At 45.3% G+C, this 26,229-nt stretch overlaps 1 protein-coding gene across 3 annotated transcripts; it reads right to left on the bottom strand.

Moving 5' to 3' along the window:
* Nucleotides 1-5,906: 5,906 nt before the first annotated feature.
* Nucleotides 5,907-26,097, bottom strand: CALCOCO1 (calcium binding and coiled-coil domain 1). Of its 3 annotated transcripts, none has more exons than XM_074225756.1 (15): nt 26,004-26,097; nt 22,208-22,387; nt 21,798-21,900; nt 21,167-21,357; nt 20,114-20,272; nt 19,201-19,349; nt 14,981-15,071; nt 14,221-14,376; nt 13,582-13,836; nt 13,053-13,178; nt 12,198-12,293; nt 11,437-11,545; nt 11,045-11,241; nt 10,540-10,646; nt 5,907-6,179 (listed from the first exon to the last, which is right to left on the bottom strand). In XM_074225756.1, exons 2-15 carry the CDS (start codon nt 22,361-22,363, stop codon nt 6,113-6,115), a joined length of 1,962 nt encoding a protein of 653 aa, XP_074081857.1. In that variant the 5' UTR covers nt 22,364-22,387; nt 26,004-26,097; the 3' UTR covers nt 5,907-6,112. The 3 variants fall into 3 exon arrangements, with proteins under 3 accessions (XP_074081857.1, XP_074081856.1, XP_074081858.1); XM_074225755.1 differs by lacking the exon at nt 5,907-6,179 and adding an exon at nt 8,470-9,505; XM_074225757.1 differs by lacking the exon at nt 5,907-6,179 and adding an exon at nt 9,417-9,571.
* Between the last annotated feature and the right edge of the window lie 132 nt (nt 26,098-26,229).

Below are 26,229 nucleotides of genomic sequence, written 5' to 3'. Positions count from 1 at the left end.
GCTTCCTTTTCTCTCTATCAGTTCATATAAGTCTTCTCAAGATTTTCTAAAAGCATCCCCTTTATCCTTTCTTGGGGAATCATCCTTTCTTATGGAGTATTCAATCTCATTCCTCTACTATAACTTGTTCAACTGTATTCCCTAAGTTGATGGGTACCTCCTCTGATTCCAATTCTTTGTTACCATAAAAAAGGATCGACTTATCATTTTTCCAGTTATTTGACCAAGAGTTTATTATTTCGTACTTAGCTCTATCATCTATGTTAGTTTATAACCCAGTTTGATGTGATCAGTAACAACAACAACAAACTATTCAAACAATAAAAATTACAATCTGGATACCTGATACAAAATCAGATTTCTATTCCAACAGATAAAATTATCACACAATTGACTAAGCCTTCTCTTCATTCTCCTGGAGAGCTCTGCATATAACATTTTCCCTTATGTTTAACTGGGATCTGCTTTTCTGTAACTGCAGCCCATTTGGCCCTAGTTCTTCCACACAAAACCTAATCTGATTCCTTTTCTATGTGACAGCTTTAAAAATACTTGAAGCCCATAATGATGACTTCTCCCAGTTCCTGAAATCAATCCTCATATGACAAAGTTCTGAATCTGCCTCTTCATATGAGGTTACTTTGTCTTCTCTGTTAGTAGGCTTGCTGTGCTCAATGTCTGAATAGAGTAGTCCAGGTGTGGTCTGACCAAGGCTAGGCACTGTGGGATGAGCACACATTACTTCTGGATTTCATCATTTTTATTAATAAAATCTAAGATCTGATTACATTTTTTTGGCAGTCTCATCCTTCTGGCCCCAATAGGGCTTTTTGGAGCATAGCAATAGTACTGATATGATACTGGAGGGAGGTCAAGGAGGAAAGTCAGGGGTTCTGTTAACATTTTCAGTACCTTTGTGCTTTCATAAGCTAATAAATGTATAAATAGTGCCAACCACATAACCATGTAGCATCATACGTTATAGTGTGACACACACACACACACACACACACACACACACACACACCCCTACCTTTACAACCTGTCCTCAGGTAACCAGCAGGGGTCGCCAGCACACCAGGAATTACTCCTTGCTGTGCTTATCTTAAAAAGGTTCCTTTGGTTAGGACTTGGAAACTCCTTCATCTCTCCCTCCCCCGTTCCCTTCTCTCTTCCTTCTCTTTCCCTCTAATCCTCCACCGACCTTTTGGATTCTAGAACTCTCTAATTGGGAGCTGGGTAGCTTCCCTGAAGATGTCCTTCCATTATGGGGGACTCTATCATCCAGGTAAGAGACCCAGGTATCCTGGTTCCCAATCCCCTGGCTTGGGGGTTGAGGGATTATCACAATCACAGTTCAGATCCATGACTATTCAGGACTGTCACTTTGGCAGACGTCTTCTTCTTTATACTCTCTTTCTCATTACCAATCTCAAGACCATCCTCTCCTAGCCTTTTGTCCTACACAGAATTTGTTCCCAGACTTTCCTGGGGTCCAGAGCATCCAGATCCTTCATCTTATGGTGGTGAGGGGCATAAGGATGAAGGATAATACAAATCCCTTGCTGGGGAGAATCCAAGTTTTTTTTTTGAGGGGGAGGGAAATGGTTTAAGGGTGTCAAGTCTGCTGGGAGGGAGGGATCCAGGTGCACTTTCCTTCCAAATAAGAATAAAGCTGGGTTGTCCTGCCTCCCACTTATAAAGGGGAACCAGGCATCCACCTTTTCTAGTTGAAATGGGCACCTGGACTGGGGAAACAGCTGTGACTACCATCTGGGAGGGGCTGCCTTTGGCCCTTCACTCTTCTGCCCTCTGTGACTATAGCAACAGCTCAAAGCTTTCAATTCACTCCCCCTCCCCTCCCTCCCCCAACAGCACACATATTCCCGGTGCCCAGTGATTGGCGGCTGCCTGCTGCAGGGCCGGCTGGGCTGGGTTTATGGCTTTGCGGCATCTGAGAAGAGTGAGAGAGATGGAGACAGGCCAAGATTCGGAAACCCTGACTGATAAGAGAGATGGATAGGTGGAGGAAAACCAAGAGTTTAGCAAGGATACAGAGTCAAAGAATGAAAAGAGGAAGACAGATAAGATAGAGGAAAATAATTGATTGGTAAATAGATACTATGAATTTTACAGGCACAAAATCAGAAGGGAAAATTGAGGAAGGGATGAGAGGGACTAGAAGAGGGAGCTACAAGAGACAATAGAGGATTTGGATAAACGATGAGGAAAAGGGGCCAGTAGAGGTCTGTTAAGTGAGAGGAACCCATTGATCCCAGTTTTTTTTTTTTTTTTGGTTCTTCCTCTCCCATCCCAAGACATCTCAATTTCTTCTACATCCCCATCTATCCATGAAGGAAAATGGTGGAATAAGTTCTCTAAGAGCTCATGGAAGGAATACATTCTTCTCTTTAAGTTACCTATTTGAACCTATCTGGGGAAGAGCTTGAGGACTATCCCTCTGAGTTGAATAAATGATGACCTGGGGTAGTAAGGTGTTCCCCCAGTTTAATCTAACTACTTGGCTCTACTTGGACATTAGACTAAGTCAGGGAGAAGTTTGGACATAAATGAATACTAGTGAAGATTTATAATATCTTTACAGACTTTGATTCTCACAAAACCCCCTATGGCAGAGGTAAAAGTGGATGTGATTATCATTTGACATCACAATTATTTAAATTTTATGAATAAAGCAACTGAGTTTCAGAGAGGTTAAAGTGACTCATCTTAGCTAATAATCGATGCGTCAAACTCAGATTTCTTTCTTTTCTTTTTTCTTTTTGGCAGAGCAATAGGGTTAAATGACCTACCCAAGGTCGCACAGCTAGGTAATTATTAAGTGTCTGAGGCTAGATTTGAACTCAGGTCCTTCTGACTGCAGGGCCAGTGCTCCAACCACTTCCTCACCTAGCTGCACCCCCCTCCCAATTTCTTTTGATCCCAGTATCTGTCTTCTTTCACAGTAGGAAGTCAGAGTAATAAGTCTTTACTTCTACCCTATATGGCTCATTTCAAAAGCACAAGGGAAAGGATGTGAGGAGAGGCAACTGGTGGTTCTCCCAAGCTGGAGAAGGGTACTGGATTTGATTGGTCTTGAGACTTCATTAACTGTGTGGGTGTCCAGTCATTACCTGTCTGCTACTTCATCTTTAAAATGGGGGTAACAATACTTATAGCAACTACCTCACAGGATTTCTAGGAAGGTAAAAATGAGATAATGGAAGGAAAGCACTCTGCAAACTTTAAGTACTATATAAAATGTCTGTGGGAACCTGGCAATGAAAGAACCTAGGACAGAGTTTCTAGAAATAGGCTAGGTCTCTAGGATTGGCAGGTTCTTCAAGTGAGCAGGGATGAATGGGCTATTGGTATATCTGGCACTGAAGGAAGGGACTATTTCTTATTTATCTTATTATCTTATTTATTATTATCATCTTATTTATCATCGTATCTTTCCTGCTGTCTGGCCTATAATGAATATTTAACAATTAGGGCTAAATAAAAAAGTCCTGCATTTGAGCTAAAAAACTTATGAAAAGGATGGGGAATGGTGGTCTGGTAGTAGTTCATGTAAATGAGATCTGGGCATTTTTAGTGGATTCTAAACTCAATATGAATCAATAACAACCAGACAGTCAAAAATATGATTTTAGGGAATCATTGTTATCATCATTATTACTAATAACACATTCATATGTTGATTTATGCTATAAAGTATATTCTCTACAGTAATACCTTTGAGTTTGGTAATGCAGGAATTGTTATCCCCCATTTTACAAATGAAGAAGCAAAGTATATAGATTAAGTGAATTTATGACCCTGATTCATCAAACTGAACTTCTTGAGAGCAGAAGCTGTCTTTTGTTTTTCTTTGAGGGTCCCATCTTAATTTAATAGGTGCTTAAGAAATGTTTATTGGCTTGATTTTCACTCTGCTTTGGGTAGACTACATTTGGAAAATTATATTTAGTTTTGGGTGCCAGATTTCAGAAGGACATCAACAATGAAGGCAATCAGTATGGTGAGAAGACTGGAAAACTATGCCATAAGAGACTTAGCTGAAGGGAGCAGAGATGATTAACCAGAGAAGATTCAAATATTTGATGGACTCTCACATGAAAAGGTCTTCCTTCCTATCCCCCACCACCACACAAACCCCAGTGCATAACTCAGGAGTAATGGGAGAAAGTTGTTGAGATGTAAGTTTAGTTTCTCTGTAACAAAAAAAAAAAAGTTTAACAGTAAGAGTGATTAAAAAAGTATTAGTGTCCAAGATTTCATGGATAGGATTCTTGTTCAGGTAGGGTTAGATTGGATGACTCTATAAAGCATAAAATCCTACCATTTGACTATTTTTTTTTTGCAAGGGAATAGGGTTAAATGACTTGTCAAAGGACACAAAGCTAAGTAAACATCAGGTGTCTGAGGCTAGATTTGAACTCAGGTCCTCCTGATTCCAGGGCTAGTGCTCTATTTACTTAGCTGCCTCTAACTAAATGTTTTTTGAGCTCCCAGACAAGAGAGGACAGTAGGCAATCCTGGGAATTTGGTGGTGGTGGTGGGGGTCAGTCATTGACCTATCTTGGATGACCTCAGATAATCATGACCTTTGAATCTCCTCTTCTGGGAAATGTTCTGGTCTTCAAGTTGTTAAGATCTCTTTTCAGACCTGTTGGGTCAGAGGTAGCAGGATGGAAGCTGTATACTTCAGTCCCTATGTTTCTTGAATATTTCTTTCAATTCCCATTAACCAAAAGAGCAATGTGTTAGAGTCCATTCTTATGTAACATTTTGACAGAGAGGAATCAGGGCTCTTGGAAGAACAACAAGGTCTCTGTAAAAGATCCCCATAAGATTTGAAGAGCTTCTGAATGATATAATAGAAAAAGGGACGGATATGAAGCTTAATCCTTGCTTCTGACATTTAACTAGCTTTTGTGACATAAATCGTTTAACCTCTCTGAGCCTCTGTTTCCTCATCTGTAAAATGGGGACAATAATATGTGTGGTAGCTACCTCATAGTTATGAGGATTAAATAAGGCAATACATGAAAAGAATTAAACTGTAAATCACCATATGTCAGTCATTACTGAGCAGAGAATCAATGCCTTAAACAAAAGTGTGGTGAATATTCCTTGGGAGAGAGGCCAATGGTCCTGTCTTTTTATTTATTTATTTGGTATTTTTGCAAGGTAAACGGGGTTAAGTGGCTTGCCCAAGGCCACACAGCTAGGTAATTATTAAGTGTCTGAGACCGGATTTGAACCCAGGTACTCCTGACTCCAGGACCGGTGCTTTATCCACTACGCCACCTAATCTGCCCCAATCCTCTGGATTTTAAAGCCAATATTTTGTAATCTAAGAGTGGGGGGCCAACTCAACAATTATCTCTGGGCACAGTGACAATGAGTGTCAGTATTTTCAGGGTCAACGCCTCAATGATCCTTCCCAATTTTGCTTTCATTCATCCGACAGTTACAACATTGTGTAATTGTGTTAAGATCACTGGCCTTGGCATCAGAAAATCTGGGTTTGACTTCCAGTTCAGCTATTTACTCCCACTGTGACTTTGGGTAATTACTTAACCTCCCTAGCTCAGTTTCTTGATCTATAAAACCAAGTTGTGATAGATGATCTCTAAAATTCCTCCCATCTCTAAATCTACTATCCTATAACAATATTATTATTATCTCAATATCTATTGTTCAATTGTCTAATTTCTGCTATAATATTTAAGCCTTTTCACTTTAGTACTTCTAAATGCTTTTGTGTCTATTATTTCTGGTGCCAATACAATGAAGTAGAGAGAAGAATAAAATATTATTTACATTTCAGAGATGGTAAAATAGGTCAAGAAATTGATGATGTAGACTGTGGTGGACTACAGGTGCAGAATGAGACATACACTATCAAATGTGGTCAATGTATTTTTTTTTACTTAATTGTATTTCTTTGTTACAAGAGAGCATTCTATTTTTTTTTTGGCAGGTTATTAGGAAGTGAAAGCAGTTTTTTAAAAAAATCATTAAAACATCTTTGTAAAGGCCCCAGAGAAATGAGTTGTCAAATGTCAAAGATGAATTTGGTGAAGACTGAAACCCAGGAGTATCAGTTCCAAGCCCAGTCATTCAGCTTGTCCTGAGCTTCCACAGTATGTAGATTTTTGTACTTGAAGCTTTGGGGAGATCAGGAGAAAAGAAGAGATATACAACCCTTTATTCTTCCAGAACTTCCACACTATTAGGGAAGATAGACCACATAGACATACAAAGGACAGAAATGGGAGCAGCTGGGCAGTTTTCTAGGGGGTAATGGTACAGCTTGGAAGTGACCCCAAAGTAGGCGAGGGATTTTTCTGGAGGAGGAGAGATTGGAGGAGGATTGAGAAAGGGAAGGATAGAGCTGGGGAAGAGAAGGAGAAAGTGAATCTCTGGTAGATACATTTGTTCAAATCCTTGGCAGTGAGTAAGGGTCAGGTGTGGTTGGGAGGGGAGGGTCCCCCCAAGATGAAAGCAGCCAGTAATTAGGAGATGAGCCTTGGAAATGGGCTTAGGCTCTTTTTGTTTGACCATCTCCCCCAGTTCTTCTCTTCCAAGAAGCCTCTCATTTCTTGCCAGCCTTCCTTCCAAGTATTCCCATTCCTCTTGGCATGGGTATCTAGGTCTCTGTTCTGTTTCTAGTGGGGGCTTGAGCTGTGGCTTCTCTGAGTGGGAAGGGGAGGCTTTGTTTCCACCAGCCAATTTATCCAGTTCTCTGCATAATAGCATGATTTTGAAAATAATGGTCTTTCAGACTGAGGGCTGGGATTCCTGGGTCCCCTCCCCCTCAGTTTTTTCCCATTCCTACATTCAGCAGGCCAGATATTTTAGGGACAAGATGGTTAGATTTCTGGCTCCCTCCCTCTCTAGACTCACTAAGTGGTTACTTCCTAAACAGACCCCATATTGGTTTGGACTCATAATTCCTCTCTGATTAACCCCTACTACCCCAGCAAGTTTATAGGCCAAGGGAGAGTAGCTGTGGGGGCTGGGGGGGAGGGACAACGTTGGGGGGAATCCCAACCGGGTGATGGATGCCTTTGTCAGCCTGGCTCGTATTTATTAATAGTTTTAATACGGGAAGCAATAAAGGAAGAGAGGGATTCTATTAATTAAATCATTGTTATAATTAACTTTCATTAAAGGGGGATCAATAAAGAGGGGCTGAGATGGAGAGAGAAGAGATCCATTATCTCTAATTTCCTTGGAAGGGATTCAGGGAGGGAAGTGAGGTTGCTAGGAGACAGAGTAGTAGGGGAAGAGGATAGAAGTCCAGGTATATCTGGGAGGAAAGGAGGGGGTTTAGGAGGGATTCAGGTGTATGGGGGGGTATGTGGTTGTCACTGAGGGGATGGAAGATGGATTGACCAGAAGCTGACCCACAATCAGTGGGGGGAGGGATAACATCACATACTCATCTCTCTGCATCACATTCTGTATCTGTGTAGGTCTGGGTGTTTTCATGGCTACACCCGAGTGCTTTTGTACCTTTTTTTAGAATGTCTGGGCTTGTGTGGGCTATTTCTGAGCCCCTTCCAGCAGGTCAGGGCTAGACATGCTGTGGGAAGTGTTTGCCATCTTGGATGCATTCTTTGGTTGGGGTCGATGCATGAATTGTGAATAGGCATCAATATACATGATCTGACCAAGCATCATGCAGGTTCTGAAAAGTGGGGGTCTAGGGCACTAAGGGGGAGAAAGGAGTACTCAAGGGAAAGAATGATGAGGATGGTACAAACCTCTGACAGGTTGAAGGATGGAGGGTAGTAGAACCCTTGGGGAAGGGTGCTAGGGAATAGGAAGTAAGGGCTTGAAGGGGGCCTGAGTGGTCACAGGGGTGGGAGAGCCATGTTGGCAAGATTTATTACCTTTTTTTAAAAAGGAGGATATTAAAATGAGTGAGTGGTTTAGGTTACAGTACAGTAGATTTTGAGCTGGGTGGGGCTTGAAGGTCATCTAGTCCAAAACCCTCATTTTACAGATGAGGAAACTAAGGCCTAGAAGGTTAATTGACGTGTCCAGGACCACATGGGCAGCATATTTCAAAACCATCCCTTTCCCCCTTTGCACTACTCCCTGTTTCCTAGCCCTGGATGGATCCTTCCAGATCACCAAGTTTGTTCCCTCCTTCTGAGATACATCCATACATATCATTCCTTCCTCCTCCTTGGTTTCTTGGAGAGAACCCACACCCTATTAAAAGCAAGGAAAATGAGGTGCAGCCCCTCGGGGAGTCAGGTTCAGTCTTGGCTGGCCTTCCTTTTCCTCTTCCAATTGGGAAATGGTAGCAGTGTGGGCAAACATCTGGAACTCACTCAGCTTTTTTTATTTTCTAAATGACTAAATTTTTCTTCCCACCAAGATTGGGAGACTAGGGAGGGAGCACCAGTTCCCAAATACCTGAAACCCCTTTACCTTAGTCATGACTTGTGGTAAGAACACATTTTATTAGAATAGTATGCATGTAATATAAATATCTTGCCCATGCTACACAACTTGGGGGAGGGGGAGAGGAGTGGAGGACATGTGGTGGTGACAGGGAGGGTCCTGGGGAAGATATCTTATTGCTATCAAGGGGGGAGAAGGATAGGCCAGGAGGTGGAAATACTTGGTTTAGCTCCCCCTGCCCCACTCCCAACACAAAAGGCACAAATGAAATTTTCTTTCCATGTGGGGTAGGAGGGGACTACCAGAAAAGGGATGAAACTGGGTGTAGGGGGCCTTCTCAACCCCCAAAAGAAACCACAAAACTTAATGTCTAATTATATGGACAAGCTAGGGAAAGGGAGTGAGGGAACATAAAGAAAGACCGCTTAGGGTCTTTAAGAAGTCCTCAGGTTGATTTCCTTGCCTCCCTGCAAACCCAGAGACCGAAGAACTCGGGTGAATGAGAATCCTCAAATGGGACCACGGAGGGGGGTGCTCCATGAGTTGGCTTTGGAATGCTGACAACACAAGCCAGGCTCTTTTGAGGGAGGTGGGTGGTCTGGGAAGGGGTGATGTTCACTCTGGAGGGTGGGGGGCCATGGTGGCTCAAGTGGAAAGGAGGCAGGATGCTTTCCCAGAGCCTCTTGTCTGCTTCTCACACCGGGTACGTGATGTTGTTTGGTGAGGGGAGGAGTGCTCGTTTTGATCAGTGTTACACAAGGGAGCCTTGATGGGTATTCAAGGTCGGACAAAGTGGAGATGGAGTGGGGTGAAGGATTTCTTAGGGGTCTTGATGACCTGAAATCCAGTCTGCCACAAAACATGTGTGTTTGTGTGTCTGTGTCTGTGTGTGGGTGGGTATCACTCAAAGGTAAAAGGGTCCTGGGTGCTGAAGAAGAAATGTCCATCCACGTGTTCCTCCAAGGCATCCTTGTCACACTCAGGAAACTGTTCCTTACATATGGGACACTCCTTCCAAGGTGGGGCGGCAGGGCCCCCTGGGCTGGCCTCAGAGAGGGGGCCCCCAACAAAGCCACTATGGAGAGGCAGAGTGGTGGGGGAGGTGATTTAGTTCTGCTGTCCTATCCCTTCCTCCTTGATCCTAGGAGCAGAAATCCAGATGCCCAGGCTCCTAGTTGCTCTTAGCAAATGGACACAGGGGTCCACCTCCCTAGTTTGCCTATATCCCTCACTCTCTCAATCCGTCTCAAAGCAGAGGTCCATTGGAGCAGAACCAGAGAGACCTTGCTTTTTTCCTAGCTCTCAAAGATGCTGGCAACCGTTACCTCCCCAGCCTCTCACTGGCCTCAGCCAAGTTTCCAAAGCCCATCCCCCAAGCCCCTGCTCTCCTCCCTCCATCTCTGTCTGCTGCCTAATGAGGCCGAAAATGAGTCTGACATCGTCCTTCATCTTCCTGCTCTAGCCAAGGAGGAGGTGACAGCACTCTCCCATCTCCTTTGCCCTAAGACTGTCCCAATGTCTGGGACAAAGCCGGGGGGCAGGTGCAAGGATTTCAGGTCTTCACCCTTTCTTGGGGGGGGGGCGGCACTCACCATCCTGCTACCTGGCTCTCCCCTCTCTGGCTCCACCCCTTGCTGAATCCTCAGGGGACCCAGGACATGTCAAAGATCCATGATAATCAGATGTTGAAGCCCAGTTTTCCCATCCCTGTGGACCTTAATTGCTTCCCTTTATCCAGAGGGCTGGGCACCTACCTGCCAGTGTGGGGAGGGGGAAGGGCAGGAGAGAGGGGGTGCAAGACAATTTGGGCTCCACGGAGGATGGTGCTAAAATAACACAGAAGCTTGTTACCAGCAGAGCCTCTGAGTGCTGATGGGACACTCATAAGTTGAGTGAAATTTAGACCCTTGAGGCGTCTGGGACTCTGGGGGCAGCAGGTCACCTGTGTGCCACCAACACCTCCCCCGCCACCCCAGGTCCTTCCTCCATCCTGGCCTTGATCAAGAAGATGGGTCCGGGGAGGGGCAGAGTAGATGCCTGAGTGAGTCTCATCCCTGCTCATAGGGGCTCCATTCTGCCTTGGCGCATCCTGCGCAGTCCCCACCTCACCTGGCCACATCGTAGAAGGCACTGCCCAGCTCGGGAAGGAGCAGGCTGGCCTCCTCGCCTCCACTCTGCACAGCTGCCATCAGCACGGCCTTCTCATCCTCTGCCTCCTGGGCATTCAGACACAGGTGTAGGGGGTAGCCCATTAGAAGGGTACAGTGAGGTGGGGTGGGAGATGAAGAGGCCTGAATGGGGTCTGGGATGGGAGTGGACAAGAGGTGGGGCCTGGAGGATGGGATGAAGGCGAGTCTAATCAAGACAGGCAGGTGGATGGAGGCCAGGAGCAGAGCTAGCCTGTGTCCAAATCTGATCTATTGGAAGGTGGTCTACTGTGGGAGGCCAGGCTGGGCTGAAAGGCAAGGACAATGGAGTCCCCTCCCTCCCCTATCAGGGAGGACAGAGCCACCCATCAGGCTGAAAATCTGTGTCTGGAGGTGAGGACACCTGACATGACCCTTAATCCTCCCTGACCCTTCTCCCAAAGACTGTCTTGCACATTTCTACTCACCGAGTCAGAGCTACTGTCATCATGGGGCCCTGTCATGTGAGGAGCAATAGGGGATGGCTGGTTGATGACCACACGGGCGGGGGTGTCACGGGGTCCCTTAGAGCCAGGGCCTCCTCGCTCACACAACCCATAGGAAGGGAGCCTCATGTCCTCTGGGGATTCATCCTCGGAATCTGTCAGAACTGCTGCAGGGCAGCCTGTGAGAGGAACGAGAAGGGATGGTCAAGGGCTTGGCGCCTTCCAAAAAGGGGGGGAGGAAAGGACCTGGGGGACTCTGGGGAGACCGGGCCAATCCCTACAGGGGTCTCTGGGGGGCTTTGGAGGCCTGAAGCTTTCCTGCCAGGCTGGGGTGGGGGAAAGGCTGGAGGAAGGGGACTTAGTGATGCACGGACTCAGCCCAGGAGTCGCCTCCTCATCTTCAGTGGCCGCATCCTCGCTCCACTTCTCATCGGCTACTTTTTCTAAGCGGGCCTCCAGCTTCCTCATATATTCGAGCAGTTCCTGGGTTTGGAGGCACATGGTAAAGGTCAAAAGGGCCCCGATCCACCTGGTCCCCGGGCTGACATCTGCCCACCCTCCTTGGGGTTAGTAGCCCACAAAGGGAGTGAGGACATCTGGGGGGAAAAGGAAAGAGGGGTAGCTTCACCCCCCTGCCGACTTTGATCCCAGACCCTCCTGCACCTCTCCTCTTGAATTTGTACCTAGTCCACCTTATTTCCCCAGTGATATATTGACATTATATAATAAAACTGTAAGCAGTACAATATAATAACATGTTCTCATCTTCAGGGAATTGAAAGTGACCACATCCTTTTTGAGAGACCTCAAGTTCTCATATCACAAGGTCAGAGATTTAAGCCAGAAAGAAACCTCAGGAGTCATCTAGTTCAAATTTGCCAAATCTAGTTTGAAGATTTTATAGATGAGAAGGCTGATGCCCCAGAAGACCCTGGGTCTCACAGCTGGTAAGGAGCAGAGCCAGGATTTGAACCCATGTCCTCTGACTCCAAAGGCTGCCTGGTGGCCCTTTTGCCAATATCCACACAGGCCCGAGGTTGGGGCCTAGAGGAGTTAGCAGAGCTGGATGCTACCCAGTCTGCGCAGAAGCATGGCCATGGGGTCCAGGGGCCCTTGAGCTCTCAATCAGACTCACCTGCTTCTCTTCCTGCAGCTGCTCCTTTTCTTTCTGAAACACTCGGAGGGCTGACCGAAGCTCTGTTAGCTCCCTCTTGCTTTCTGACAGCTGTACCTGAAGGAGAAAGTTCATGGAGAACATGGTATCTAGAACTTCTCTCTTAGACCTCTGGGACCTGGGAGGAAGAAGCCTGGAATCCCAAAACCAACCTCTCCCACTCTGCTTGCTCTTAAAAAAAAAAAATATTTATTTATTAAGGCAATGATTTTAAGTGACTTGCCCAAAGCCACAAAGCTAGGTAATTGTGTCTGAGGTCCGAACTCAGGTCCTGACTCCCGAACTCAGGTCCTGACTCCAAGGCTGGTGTTTTATTCACTGCACCACTTAGCTGTCCCTTTCTGCTTGCCCTTAATACTCCACCTCCACCTATGACCTCTTCCCTAACCCAGGATAAGTACCAGGGGCTTGGCTACTTCTACTTTTTAAGGATTTGGGACCTGAAAGACAACTAGGCTGAGGATGAGTTGATATAGTCTTGACTAGGTTTCAGTCTGTCTAGCCTGGGTCACCTCAAGTCAATCAAACTGAGACCAAAGGCATATATGCTAGTGATAGAACAAGGGATTCTAAAATTCAGATCAAAATAGACCAGGCTGCTTATAAATAAGATGCAAAACACAAAATATATCTGGGCCTCAGTTTCTTTGTCTGTAAAACCAGGGAGTAGAACTCCAAAGAGTTCTGAGATCCGTTCCAACTCTAGTTCTACGATCCTCTGACCTCTCCCTTATCAGTTGACATTTAGGAGTTTAGGGAGAAGGGACAGGGGTGCCTAGGGGTAGAGGCAAAGGCGCAGGTGGTGAGGCATCTTACCAGACTGGAATCCTTCTCTCGAGCCAAGTCAGCCTTGAGCCCTTGTCTCTGGGTCCTCTCCTCTTGCACAGCCTTCTCCAGTCTCAAGACCTCTGCACTCAGTTTCAGGATCTTATCCTTCTCTGCCTGGGCATAGGCAGAACAGAGAATGTCATTGATAAGACCACCCCTTGAACCATCTCCCTGCCCTTCAGGTTCTCTGGATCTCCTTTGCTGCCTCCCTCACTCAACTCACATGGTCTCAGAATCTGTGACGAACAGGGGAAAATGGACACAAGACCTCAGGAGGGACAGGAGGAGGGCAGGATGGGAAGAGGGTCTATGGGTTAGGGGCAGAAGGAGGAAGCATTCTATGGTCAGGATTAGACATGACAGACAAGTACCTAATCCCAAACCAGCTGAATTAGCAAAAGCCAAGTGCCAACATTTTTTAACCCAGGATAGAAGTGGAGGCTAAAGCTCTCCTCAGGGAACACTTGACCCCTTATATTTCTGACCACACTCCTATCCTCACACCCCATCTCTGCACCTCTACGTTTTGCAGAAGTCCTGTCCGCTCCTTGCTCCATGAGCTCTTGTCTTCCCTCCACTGCAGACTCAGCTCCACCAGCCTGTTGTTGGCCTCAGCTACCTCCAGCTGGCTCCGGTGTAGCTCAGCCATGGTTCGGTCTCTGGCACTTGCTGTGCTGGCCAGTTCCTCCCCAAGCAGAGCAGCCTTTTGCTGACTTGAGGCTGCTAGCTCCTGGGTCCGCCGAAGCTGCTCTTTTAGGGGCTCCAGCTCAGCCTCCAGGGGAGAAGAAAAACATGTCAATTTTACTGAGCTAAAATGGGGACCCTAAGGGTTACCAACCTCAAGTTTCCTATCTTCCATTGGATTCTACATTCTTCCTCTACTCAGGACCCAGGTACCTTGGCCTCCAAACCACAACAGCTAATCCTTCCTCTCCCTTTCCATTTCCCAGGTTTCCTCTACACTAGGGGTGTCAAACTTAAATGGATCCCCAAGAGCTGCATGTTGACTTATAAAGTCTCAAATGAACACAACATTGTATTGTAATTTTGCATTTTCAACTCGTTCTGGTACTGTTTACCATGAATATGACTCTTCTGTCCCATACTCTGGTCCTAGAGACTCTGCCCAGAATCCAGGGGCCAGGCCCTTACTCACAATCCGCTGCTGAGCCTCTTCCAGGAGATTGTGAATTCGGGTGACCTCCTCCTGAAGTCTCTGGAGCTGAGAGGCCAGCTCCCCCTGATGGCCTTTGGCCTTCTGTAGGTCTGTACTCAGGCGACAGCACTCCAGTTGGGAGACCTGTAGCTCAGCCTGGTGGGAATCCCAGGGTCACAGATTCAGAGGCTGGGCCTCAAGTCCAACCCTCGCATGTTAAGATGAGGAAAAGACAGGGGTGGCTAGGTGACACAGTGGATAAAGCACCGGCCCTGGAGTCAGGAGTACCTGGGTTCAAATCTGGTCTCAGACACTTAATAATTACCTAGCTGTGTGGCCTTGGGCAAGCCACTTAACCCCATTTGCCTTGCAAAAAGAAGGCTTGGAGATATTAAGACATTTGTCCAGCTAGTATGTGTCTGAGGCAGGATTTGAACTCAAATCTTCCTGACTAAGCCCAATATTCTATCCATCACACTGTTTATATTTTGGGGGAATGTGTGTAAAGTAGGTCTCTGGACCATAAAGCACAGTCTGGTCCATAGGATAATAAACCAAACCAGAAAACATTAGTTTCCCAGCCTTGAAGGGATCCAGCATCTGAGCCCAAGGGGAGCCTGAACCTAAGCATTTCTGCCCCCCTGGACTTGGCTCTCCTGCTTCCCAGTCCAGAGTTTTCAGCAGTATGTGAGTAGGATGAGATTATAGACAACTGTCATTTGAGATCCTCTGCCTTCTCTTTCCTGTTTGGCTCCCTCACCTGGATCTGCTCCTTGTCTGCTTGTTCTTCCTTCAGCTGCCCCAGAAACTGCTCCTGCTCCTGAGTCAAAGCCTTTACTGTGTCCTTGACCCTGTGGACCAAGAACAATATGTACAGAAGTTAGAGATAGAAGGGATGGATCTTTGTGGCCACCAAGTCCAATTCTTTTATTTTACAGATGAGAAAGCGAGAGAGATTAAGTGAATTTCCCAGGGTCACACAGCACCCACCAACTGTGGGTGTCCCACAAGTCTCTCTCATCTCCTTCTAGACCAGGGCTTTCATGAATTTAATCCTAATCTCTGTGCAGATTATTTTCAGATCTCTTTGTCCAGTCTTAATCTTTCTCCTTCCCTCCAATTGCCTAATGGACATTTCAAACTGAATGTCTCATAGACATTTTAAATCCAACATGTCCATAATTAAATTTATTATTATTTTTTTCCCCAACTCTCTAACTTCCTTATTATTTTCAAAGGTACCACTATATTCTAATCGCCTAGGCCCACAACCCTGGTGGGTGACTCTCTGTCACCCCCACCCCATATCCAATCAGTTACCAAATCAGTTTGTGACATTGCTCATCTACATCCCCTTTTCTCTCGATACCACCTTGGTACAGAACCTCATCACCTCATGCTTGGACTACTGCAATAGCTGCTGGTGTGTCTCCCAGATTCAAGTCTTCCCCTTTCCAGTACACCTTTCATTTAGCTTTCATTTTCCTAAATTGAATGGACTATCATTCCTCTCATTCCATAAACTCCAGTGGCTTCCAATCACTTCCAGGATCAAATATAAAATTTTATGCTTTAATATTCAAAGAAATTCATAAACTGGCCCCCTCTATCCTTTCTTTTATGCTCTCACTTCATCTTTCCCTTCTGACTTCCCTTTCAAGTCTCCTCTAAAATCTTCCCTTCTTTAAGAAGTCCTTCCTTAATGCTACTGCTTTCCTTCTGTTCATTATCTCTATTTTATCAGGTATAGATCTTGCTTGGCATACAGCTGTTTTCAGGATCTTCCTCATGAGATTGTGAGTTCCTTGGGAGACAAGACTGGCTTTTTTGCCTTTCTTTTTAACCTAGTGTTTAGCATACAGCCTAGTATATAGCAAGGTAAGTGCATATTGAGGGACAGATAGGTGATGTAGTGGATAGAGCACCAGCTCTGGAGTCAGGAAGACCCAAGTTCAAATCCAGTCTTAGACTCTTACTAGCTGGGCAAGTTGCTTAAACCCAGTTGCCTCACCTCAACCAACCAACCAACCAACCAAATAAATAAATAAATAAATGAATGCTGGTAGATGCAACAGCTAGCAAGATAAAGTTAGAACTCATATTTCCTGATTCCAAGACCAGCTGGTTACCCGGGAAGTAAGCCCCATGGTGTGTGTGTGCCCACAGGTTTCTATCCCTGATTCAGCTCTCACCAGTCTTTCTTATCTGTCTCTATACCATTCAGACACAAAACCAGGACAATCCTGTCCTAATTCCTTTCTGGCTAGGCTGATTTCATCCTGGGAACTCACATAATTAACTGCTTCTCTAGCTTCGGGCCCAGGTCCTGGGCACTCCACCTCCACCTGGCCTGTCAGACCTCAACTTTCTGACTCTTCTGATGGGTGTGGTTTATGGGTGCCATGGACCCTCAGACACATGAGAGGTCTACTTATTTATCCCTCTGCTTCTAGGAAGAAGCAAAAGGCTCCAAAGAGCAACTGCACAGGTACAAGATGAGTGTGACCTGATCGAGCAGCAGGTCATAGGAAAAAGACTGAGTTTTACTGTAAGGTCAATCAGAATACATAATGTGACACCACTGCCAAAACGTTAATGTATTTGTTGGCTGCATTAATAAAAATACAGTATTCAGATGGAGAGATAATAGGATCACTGTCCTGTGGACTAGGCAGACCAAAGCCAGGGGACTGTGTTACCTCTCTGGGGATCACATTTTTTTTTGTTTGTACAGTTTTTTTTAAAATTGTTAATGTATAGGCATTGGTACATTTTAATGTGGGGGGTCATATTTTTTCTTTTTTTAGGTTTTTGCAAGGCAAATTGGGTTAAGTGGCTTGCCCAAGGCCAGCTAGGTAATTATTAAGTGTCTGAGACCAGATTTGAACCCAAGGTACTCCTGACTCCAGGGCCGGTGCTTTATCCACTATGCCACCTAGCCACCCCTGGGTCACATTTTTTAAGAGGAATATTGACAACCTACAGGGAGACTTCAGAGGGATCTGTGAACTTGGATGGGAAAAAAAATGAAATCTTTATTTTTATTGTTCTCTAACTCATATTTGCATTTATTTCTTTTATGAAAATAGGTTAACAAACATGATTCTGAGAAGAGCTACTACTCACTCTATAACAAAAAGGTCCAAGACCCAAAGATTAAGAACACCTGTCCTAAAAGGGAAACTGAGGAACAGGAATTATATTATCTGAGAAAATATTAAATATTTTCAGTTCTTTTCATTGTTTTTCAGATAATATAATTCCTGGCCCTCAGTTTCCTCCTAGGACAGGGGTTCTTAAACTTTGTGTCCTAGATACACACACACATACACACACACCTATTTGTGTCTAAAGGTAGTCATCTCTAAGATGGGGTGAGGGAAGGAAAAAAAGTGAAAAATAGGGCAGCTAGGTGGCGTAGTGGATAAAGCACCGGCCTTGGAGTCAGGAGTACCTGGGTTCAAATCTGGTCTCAGACACTTAATAATTACCTAGTTGTGTGGCTTTGGGCAAGCCACTTAACCCTGTTTGCCTTGCAAAAAAACCAAACCTAACAAAAAAAAAAAGTGAAAAAAATAAAAGAAAGTTACATGATTTTGCTATTTTTTCTTCCTTCTTTTTATTTTAATTTTAACTTTTTTTAAGGTTTTTGCAAGGCAGTGGGGTTAAGTGGCTTGCCCAAGGCCACACAGCTGGATTTGAACTCAGGTACTCCTGACTCCAGGGCCAGTACTCTATCCACTGGGCCAACTAGCTGCCCCTTTTGTTCTTTCTTTTTGAAGAGGACCATGACATTGGGGAGAGGAAGTGAAATGGATTTAAGTGAGGCAAGGCTATGCAAAGTCACCAGCCTTACCTTCTCCTCTGGAGCCAGCTGAGTCCAATAGCCAGATAAAGATAAAGATGCCTGGAGATGGACCTGGATACAGTGGGAGACCTTGATTTTTTTTTTTTTTTTTTTGAGATCTTGGTATTTTTAAGCTAAGGTACTTTCCCAGGTCTCAGTTCATCTGAGGCAATGCCCATTCAATGATTAAGACTAGGTAAAAAAAATGAGGCAAAGAATGACCTCTTGTGCCTAGTCAAAAAAAGAAAATCAATCTGGGAGGTGAAGACTCTCAGGGTTTCTGGCCAAAATAGCAATTTTCAATTGCTGTTTACACTCACTCTGAACCATCAGAATCCAAACAATGACCAAATGAGGTTTGGGCTGGGACCTATTTTTGGTCAATCAATGAGAACTAGAGTGATTTTGGTTTAAAGCATGTACCATAAAAAAGAAATCTAGCCCATAAACCCAAAGATATCATGTGAGGTTTTAGGGATCAAAATTATATTCCTTTGGACAGAGCACCAGCAGGTGACGGTGCAATTCTCTAGGTGGACAGAGGGAGAGGAGGGATGATTTTGTTATATATTTGAAAAGACTAGCAAGTTGTGCATAGTAGATTTGCAATTTCATGTACAATCATCTTTTTTGTTGTACTATATTACATAAATGCTTGTTATATTTCATAAATTCAAATAAAAATTTTAAAAAGGTGTTCAAAATGTATTGAATTATCTTAGGTAGTGTGTTCCCTATTGTTATAAGTAATTATGCAAGGCTGGTTGACTACCTGTTGGGAGATTTTCAGAAGGGATAAATCTGTCCTGAAGGGAGAATCTGGACTGGATGATCCATAAGGTTCTTTTCTAATGCTAAGATTCATTCTATGACTTTAAATCTCCAGGGTTAAGATCGGCTACAAACTCCTGGTGACCCAGTTCTAATAGTGTGTGATCCTGGCCATTAGGAAATCTTTCTGACAATCTAACCTTATTCCTGCTCATTGCCATTATGTCAAAAGATGTAGTCTTATACCATCTTTGCATGGCTTTTACTGACTAGGCTCACAAGCTTTTCCCCAGGATGAAATTTTCCCATTGACTCTTGAGTCTTAGCTTGGGGTTCAGGGGTGGAGAAAAGAGCCTCCTTACCTGTCCAGTTCCACCTCCTTCTCCAGCACCTTCTCACTGATGGTATGGATGTCATCCTCTAATTCCAGGATCCGGGCCACGTGGTCTCCCTGTTGTCTGCTCAGCACATCCCGTTCTTCTTTAAGCTCCCCATGGGCACGGGATAGCCCCTGGGTTACCCCAGAAGGAGAAGGAGGCTGAGACTCCCCTCAGTGAGAGGGGAATGGAAGCAAAGAGGGAGCAGGAAGGGAGCTAGGCTTCAGAGTCTCCCTTCCTCTGTTCCTAGTGCCTCACAGGAACTTAGATTGAGATCTGGAAGTCATCCTCCAGAGGTCATTTTTACAGATGAGGAGACTAAGGCATAGAGAAACTAAATGACTTGCTCAGGGACACCCTGGCAAAAGCAGCAGAGTCAATAGTTGAGTCCATCCTCAGATTCCAAAGCCATTGCTTGTCCCATGGAGATGTCTTCCTTGAACTTGGAGGAGTCAAGTCAGATATCCCCTTGCCTCTGGACTGGACCCCCCACCCCAGAATGATCATCCATAACTCCCATTCACAGTATAGTTACAATGTGCTGCTTCTTACATTACAAAAGGGATAAAAGGAATACTCCCATTTCACAGATGAGGAAATGTAGGCAGAGTATGCTTAAGTGACTCGTCTGATGTTGCATTAATGAATGCACAGCCAGTAAATGTGGAGAGCCAGGCCTGGAACTCCAGTCTTCTGACTCTGAGACTAGTGACTGTATTATCCTGTGAGCCATGCCAGACGGGACTGGGTTGTAACAAGTCCATTACAGACTTTGGTCCCCTGCTGCTTTGAGGACAGTGCTATCCTGACTTCCCTAGCCCTGCCACCTTCCTATAATACCTCCTCCTCCTCCTCCACAAGGATCCAGATTCTGGATCTTGTAGGTAGGTGTTCTCACCTTGTACTGCTCCGTCAGTTTGGCCTGCTCCTCCTTGGTGACCTGCAGCATACTCTCCAGCTCCCGTACCCTGCTCTTCAGCTCTGTTACCTCCCCCTCCAACTGCAACTTCAGTCTCATCAGATCATTCCGTTCCTGCTGGCTTTCTTCTAGTTGGTTCTAGAGATGCCCAGGTAATAGTCAGGATTCATTCCCCCTTCCCCCACTACCCTGATTCCCTCCCAACCCCCCCCAGAATGGGTTGTGATTCTGGGTTGGAATTATGAATAGTAAAAAGGTTGGGCAAGAGGGGAAATGGGTTTGGAAAAATTTCTAACCCACTTGACTCACCTCCATCCCCTCTTTAGGCACAGCCCTCCCAGCTGCTTATTTCACTTCCACCTTCTTCCGGCCCTATTCATTTTTAACTTATCATAACTACTCCATCCCTGGCCTAACAATGCATGAATCCTTCCTTTTCTGGCAAACTTTCCATGATTCATCTGAATAGTAGAATGGCTTTCCCCAGTGTTTCCCTAACAGGCTCCTTTGCTCTAACTTTTCCTAATTTTTATAAGTTTAGCTCTGACTTATACAGAATATACTCATTGTCCATTCTTAAAATTTCAATTTTTCCATAACTGTATTTCTGCCTTGACTTTGACTTTTTTAAAGGGATATATCTAATGCCATCACCATTATCTGGATAATACTCCCACTCACTAGACCTTTTTTTTTTTAAACTGCTCTTTATCTTTATCTCCTACTTTCTAGAAAGATTTTCTTAAATGAAACATTTCCCTAGTCCCTCCCACTAGCTTCCTGTCCTGGCTCTGCTCATCTAGTCTCTACTTATCTACTCAACTCTTGAAAGGTAGACCTCTGTCTGGTCCGTGTGCCAAACCAGTCTGTCCTCTTGGATCCTATCTGTTCTTAGTCTTTCCCAGTCCAGACCCTGGGTTCCACCTTTTCTATCAGACTGGAAGCCAAGGGTCAGGTGTAATTCACAAAGCAGAGAACAAGGGCTTGAGAATGAGGAGGGAGAAGACCCCCAGAACCATTCCTATCATTTACCTGCAGCACTGTCGCCTTGGGGACAACAAGCAGAATATCAGAACCACTTTCAGGTTCCTCCAGCATCACCAGTTCATCCATGGGTCTTGGTTCCCGAAACTGGAATGAGGAGCTTTGACCACACACTCGGCCTTTGTGGTTTACATAGCGGAACTGATAGAACTGAGCACCTGGCTTGGGCAGGTAGCTGGCTGTGGGCAGAATTGTAGACCTAAGAGTCTTCAGGACCAAAACTTGGACTCTTGGAACTTTTCAAATATCCTCTCTCTGACTCCCTCCTCATCTACTAAGACTCCCCAGCTCTGGTTCTCTGGCCCCTTCTCTCTTCCCCCCAGAGCTTCTCATTGGCTGTGCCTCCTAACCCGCTCCTTCTCAACCCTATTCCACTCCAGAAAGCTTTCTTAGTTCTAAAAGAGAAACCCTCACTTATGTGGATGATCAGACTAATGTCTGGTACCTCCAGTTCCAATCAATCCCAAGAGTCTATGGAATCCCCTGGGCTTTCACTACCCCATGTAATTTCCTTGTACTCAGTGGTACATATTTCCTCTCAAGTCTCTCTCTAGTTTACCTTTCCTATTAAACTTTGTCCCCTTGCTCTTTTTCTCCAGCCTCTAGCATCTCCACCTACCTTGGAATTGGACACTGGAGTGGACAGCAGAGCCCTCAGCTGCACCTTCAGGCACCACACACCAGACAAAGGTGTGATAATCTCGGACTGAAGAGGCCTCTGTCTGTAAGTGCCCAAATTTGAATTTTAAGCTAAATCTGGTCTTGACTTTTGATTTACCTTCTGCCGAGGGTACTCAAAAGAGCTCCAGGGCTAGGGTAGTAGGGACTAGAGGGGTACTAGGGTGAGAAGGTTCTGGAGAAACATGAGGGCAGCTGGGAAAGGGGAGAAGATTAATTCCTAGAACTGGTATGGGGCAAGGAAGACAGGCATTGCTGTCATCTTCATCCCTCCCTCCTACCTGTCATTTTAAGAAACTTATGTTCCCCTTACCCTCTATCCTAAAAGAGTTACACGACTCTGACAGGTACCTTGAAGATGCCAATCCAGTCACTGGCAGTGGCCGCAATGCCTGGGGGTAGGGTGTAGTGACATTCCACCTTGGTGTTGGGGATATAGGTCCTTGCCACATTCAGAAAAGTGACCCCACCCCGGGGTGTGGTTCGGCTGAGCTTTGACTCCTCCATGATGCTTTTTTAGATATCTCAGACCTGCCAGGGAATGAAGGATTAGTTCAATTCAGTTAAACAGAGTTAAATTCTTGCTATGCATGGGTTTTATTCTAGTTCCTGAGAACAGAAGACACAATTGTTAACAGTCTCTTTCTCCTTTTTTGTTTTTTGGATTTTTTTTAGGTCATTTATTTATTTTTTTTTGCAAGGCAATGGGGTTAAGTGGCTTGCCCAAGGCCACACAGCTAGGTAAGTATTAAGTGTCTGAGGCTGGATTTGAACTCAGGTACTCCTGACTCCAGGGCCAGTGTTCTATCTACTGTGCCAACTAGCTGCCCCTGTTTTTTGGATTTTTGAAAGGCAATAGGGTTAAGTGACTTGCCTCAGATCACACAGCTAAGTATGAGTGTCTGAGGTCAGATTTGAAAACAGTCCCTTTCTTCAAGGAACTTATATTCTCCAGGACAGAAAAGACTTGTATGCAGTCAAGTAAATACAAAATATGACTAAAGTATTTTCTGGGGAGGGAAACTGATAATGATTGGAGATTAGAAAAGGTCTTAATTAGGGAGCAGCACTACAGCTGCACCTTGAATGAAGCCAGGAATTTCAGGAGGTAAAAATGAGAAAGAACATTTTAGGTAAAGGGGGACAGAGTCACATCTAGGCAAAGTTGAGAAGACCAGCTTGGTCAGAAATACATTGGGACCAGTAATGGGCTGGATCTAGAAAGATAGTTTAAACCAGATCAAAAAGGGTTTAAAATGTATTTTATGCTAGAAGCAGATGATAGGGGACCAGTAAAGCTTCTTGAATGGGAAGAGTGATGAGTGAATTCTGAATGGAGCTTTAGAAACATGGATTTGGCAGTTTGTGTGGAGGAAGGACTGGACTGAAAGGAGACTGTTATCAGGAACACCAATTAGAAGGATTTTGCAATAATTCAGGCCACAGGTAAGGAGAAACTTGAGTAGGTGGTGGCTGAGTAAATACAGAGAAAGGGACACATATAAGAAGTACTGTAGATTTGGCAATGAATAGGATGGGGGAGAGAAAAAAAGGATAATTTTAAGATGATGAATGTGAGGAACTGGAAAGATAGTGTGATCTTGACAGAAATAGGGAAGTCAAGAAGATGAATATGTTGGAGGTGTGTGTGAGGGGTGGGGGGAAGGGAGGATAATGAATTTTGGCTTGGGACATGTTGCGTCTGAGATGCCTATGAGCCAGCAGGTAGAGGTCCAGTAGGCAAGTGATAATGAGTAGTTCAACGCTTCAAAGCCAATCTCTTTCCCAATGTGCTTCCTCATATACAACTATAATAACCGTCAAAACTGGGGACAAGGGAAGTTCCATTACCATGGCCTTAAGAGTACAGATCCCAGATATTTTCAGCAGACAACCAAGGCATTCAGCCTTTCAACATGTCCCTTTCAGCCTCAGGTTCACCTGTGCTTTCTAGTTCTAAAAGAGAAATCCTGATGTATGTGGATGATTTTGCAAGGCAGTGAGTTAAATGACTTGCCCAAGGCCACACAGCTAGGTAATTATTAAGTGTCTGAGGCTAGATTTGAACTCAGGTCCTCTGGACTCCAGGGCCAGTGCTCTATCCACTGAGCAACCTAGCTGCCTCTGCTTTCCATAATTTAAATCCCACTCTACAGAAGCTCTGTACCCTTAACTCCAATCAACACTGCCCTTTAGTTCCAATTCCATCTCTCCACTCTTACTTTCTTTGAGTTACACCCCATTTTACCTACTCCAGTTCCTGCTAATCTCCTCCCTCCCCCACTTTATAACCTTAACTTCCAAAGCTCTTAAATACAGAATTAGGTAGCAGAAAGGGGTACTCTCCTATTGTTCCATTCCCCCCCCTTCCTCAACTGGAAGTCAAACTGATCCCTTCACTCACTTCCTGGGGCTGTTGACACAGCTGCAGCTCTAATACTCTAAGGACAACTGATAGCAAAAATTAACCATCAGACAAGAATGGCTGAATCTGGTTGGAATGACCAAACTGGGATCCATAGGCTCCTGAACCAGGGGTCTCTTTACCCTCATCCCTCTCTATCTTAAAAGTTCTTCAGAATCCAACTATCCCCGTGCCCATTTGAGGCATAAGACAGATAAAAGGTAGAGAGGAATTGACTCTACTGGACTCCCTAAATATTATCCCATGAAGTCAGGAATCCTGGAGGCGGCTGCTTCAGGGGTGGAGTGAAACACCAGATAGGAACGTGGAGGGATGGGGGAGACGGAATGTAGAGGCCAGAAGCCAGGAACACCCCACCCCTGGGCACCAGAGAGTTTGGGGTGGTGTGGGAAGGTAAAAGATTCATTTCCAGTATTAGAAGATGGAACAAACTCGACATCTTCTGCTTCCTGGACCTCTGACCTACCATCCCATTGGGATACTTGACCTCCTGATTCCTTCAATCAGAACAAACCAAAGTTAGTTCCAGAATAGACCAATTCCCCCCCCCCCCCCACCGGTTTCTGCCCCCTTTCCGTCCTAAATCTGAGACTGACAGCTGCAGAGCAGGGATTGAAAGGAGGGCTGTTGTGGTTTGTTCCGGGGCAGAAGGATGGGTAAGAGAAGCTGAGTAGTGAGGAGTAGGAACGAGAAACTATTAACCACGACTGAGAGAGAGAATGCTCCCTTTTCTGCCCGCTCCCTCCCATCTACGTCTGAAACGCAGCTCTCAGGGTGTCCAATCAGGGAGCGCCACTAGTCATGTGCAGGCCCCAAAACATCACAGACCCATATGGGTTGGTGCCAGGAGAGAAAGACAGGGCAAAGACTTTTAAAGTTAAAAAACAAATTAACCTCCTTCCTCTCCCAAATAGGGGTGGGTAGGTTAGCTAGGACTAGAATTGGGGACAGAGTTTTAAATTTCCCTGAAAACCAAGGAGGAAATTAGAAGCAGTGTAACCCCTTCTGTGACTCTTGGAGTTCTTTTGGCTTCAAAGACCCTCCAGTTTCGTCCTGCTGATTCTCTCCATTCACTTCAAGTAGAACAAGTCTTTCTGCTAAGCAAAGAGTCAGGGGAAAGGTATGGGAAGGGGAGTTTATTCCCAAGCATCTAAACTGGTTAAGTTTCTAGCCCCCAACAAAACTCCATTACATCTGCATTCTTCCTCCAGGGCTGGGAGAAAATTAGAAAAGTTTGCATTGCATTATTATTAAAAAAAATGTGTGTGCGATCAGATTTAGGGGCATCCATATGGGGAGGGTCCACAGACCCTCACTCTTAACCAAATGACCCCAGAGCTCCTGCCCAAGAGGCAGGAAGACCCTGGGAACGAATTTTCAGGGAGGTGGCTGCTTTGGGAGGGGAATGATCTAAAAGGGGGTTCGCTCTGATTTCAGCACCCTCGATTCCTCCCTCCGTAGCCCACCCCGTCCTTCAGAGTGAATCACCCAAGAGGAGGGGAGAAGGGCAAACGAGGATCCCCCTCCAAGTCGAGAAAACCTCTCAAACCCACGCGCCCCGAAACACTGGGGGAGAGCTTGGAGGGGTCCTTTCCCCTAAAGGGTTAACCCTTTAAAAAGTCTCTGTTTCCCCGGAGTTCCTTTTCAAGGATGGAAAGTTGGGGTGGCCCTCCATAAATTTACCTTCCCCCCCAAAACAAAGATTAGGACCAATTTTCTTACCCCACCAGAAGATCAGCTGTTCCCCTCACCTTTCACCAACAACAAAAACACCACTCTGCCTGAGAGAGGGGAGGGGGGAAAGAGTTGGGCGCACGTCCTTTCGGGACTTGTAGTTCTTTCTCCCCTTCCGGGCCTTGGAGCTTGGTTGGCCTTGGAACTTCCAATCCCAGGAATCTGTGCGAAGCGGAGGGTGGAGAAGAGTGTTGTGATGATTGGGGCCCTTCGG

The sequence above is a fragment of the Macrotis lagotis genome, chromosome 2 (assembly GCF_037893015.1).
Source record: "Macrotis lagotis isolate mMagLag1 chromosome 2, bilby.v1.9.chrom.fasta, whole genome shotgun sequence".
In the NCBI taxonomy this organism is placed as follows: Eukaryota; Metazoa; Chordata; class Mammalia; order Peramelemorphia; family Peramelidae; genus Macrotis; species Macrotis lagotis.
Note: the sequence above shows the minus strand (reverse complement) of the source record. Positions and strands in the feature narration are given on the sequence as shown.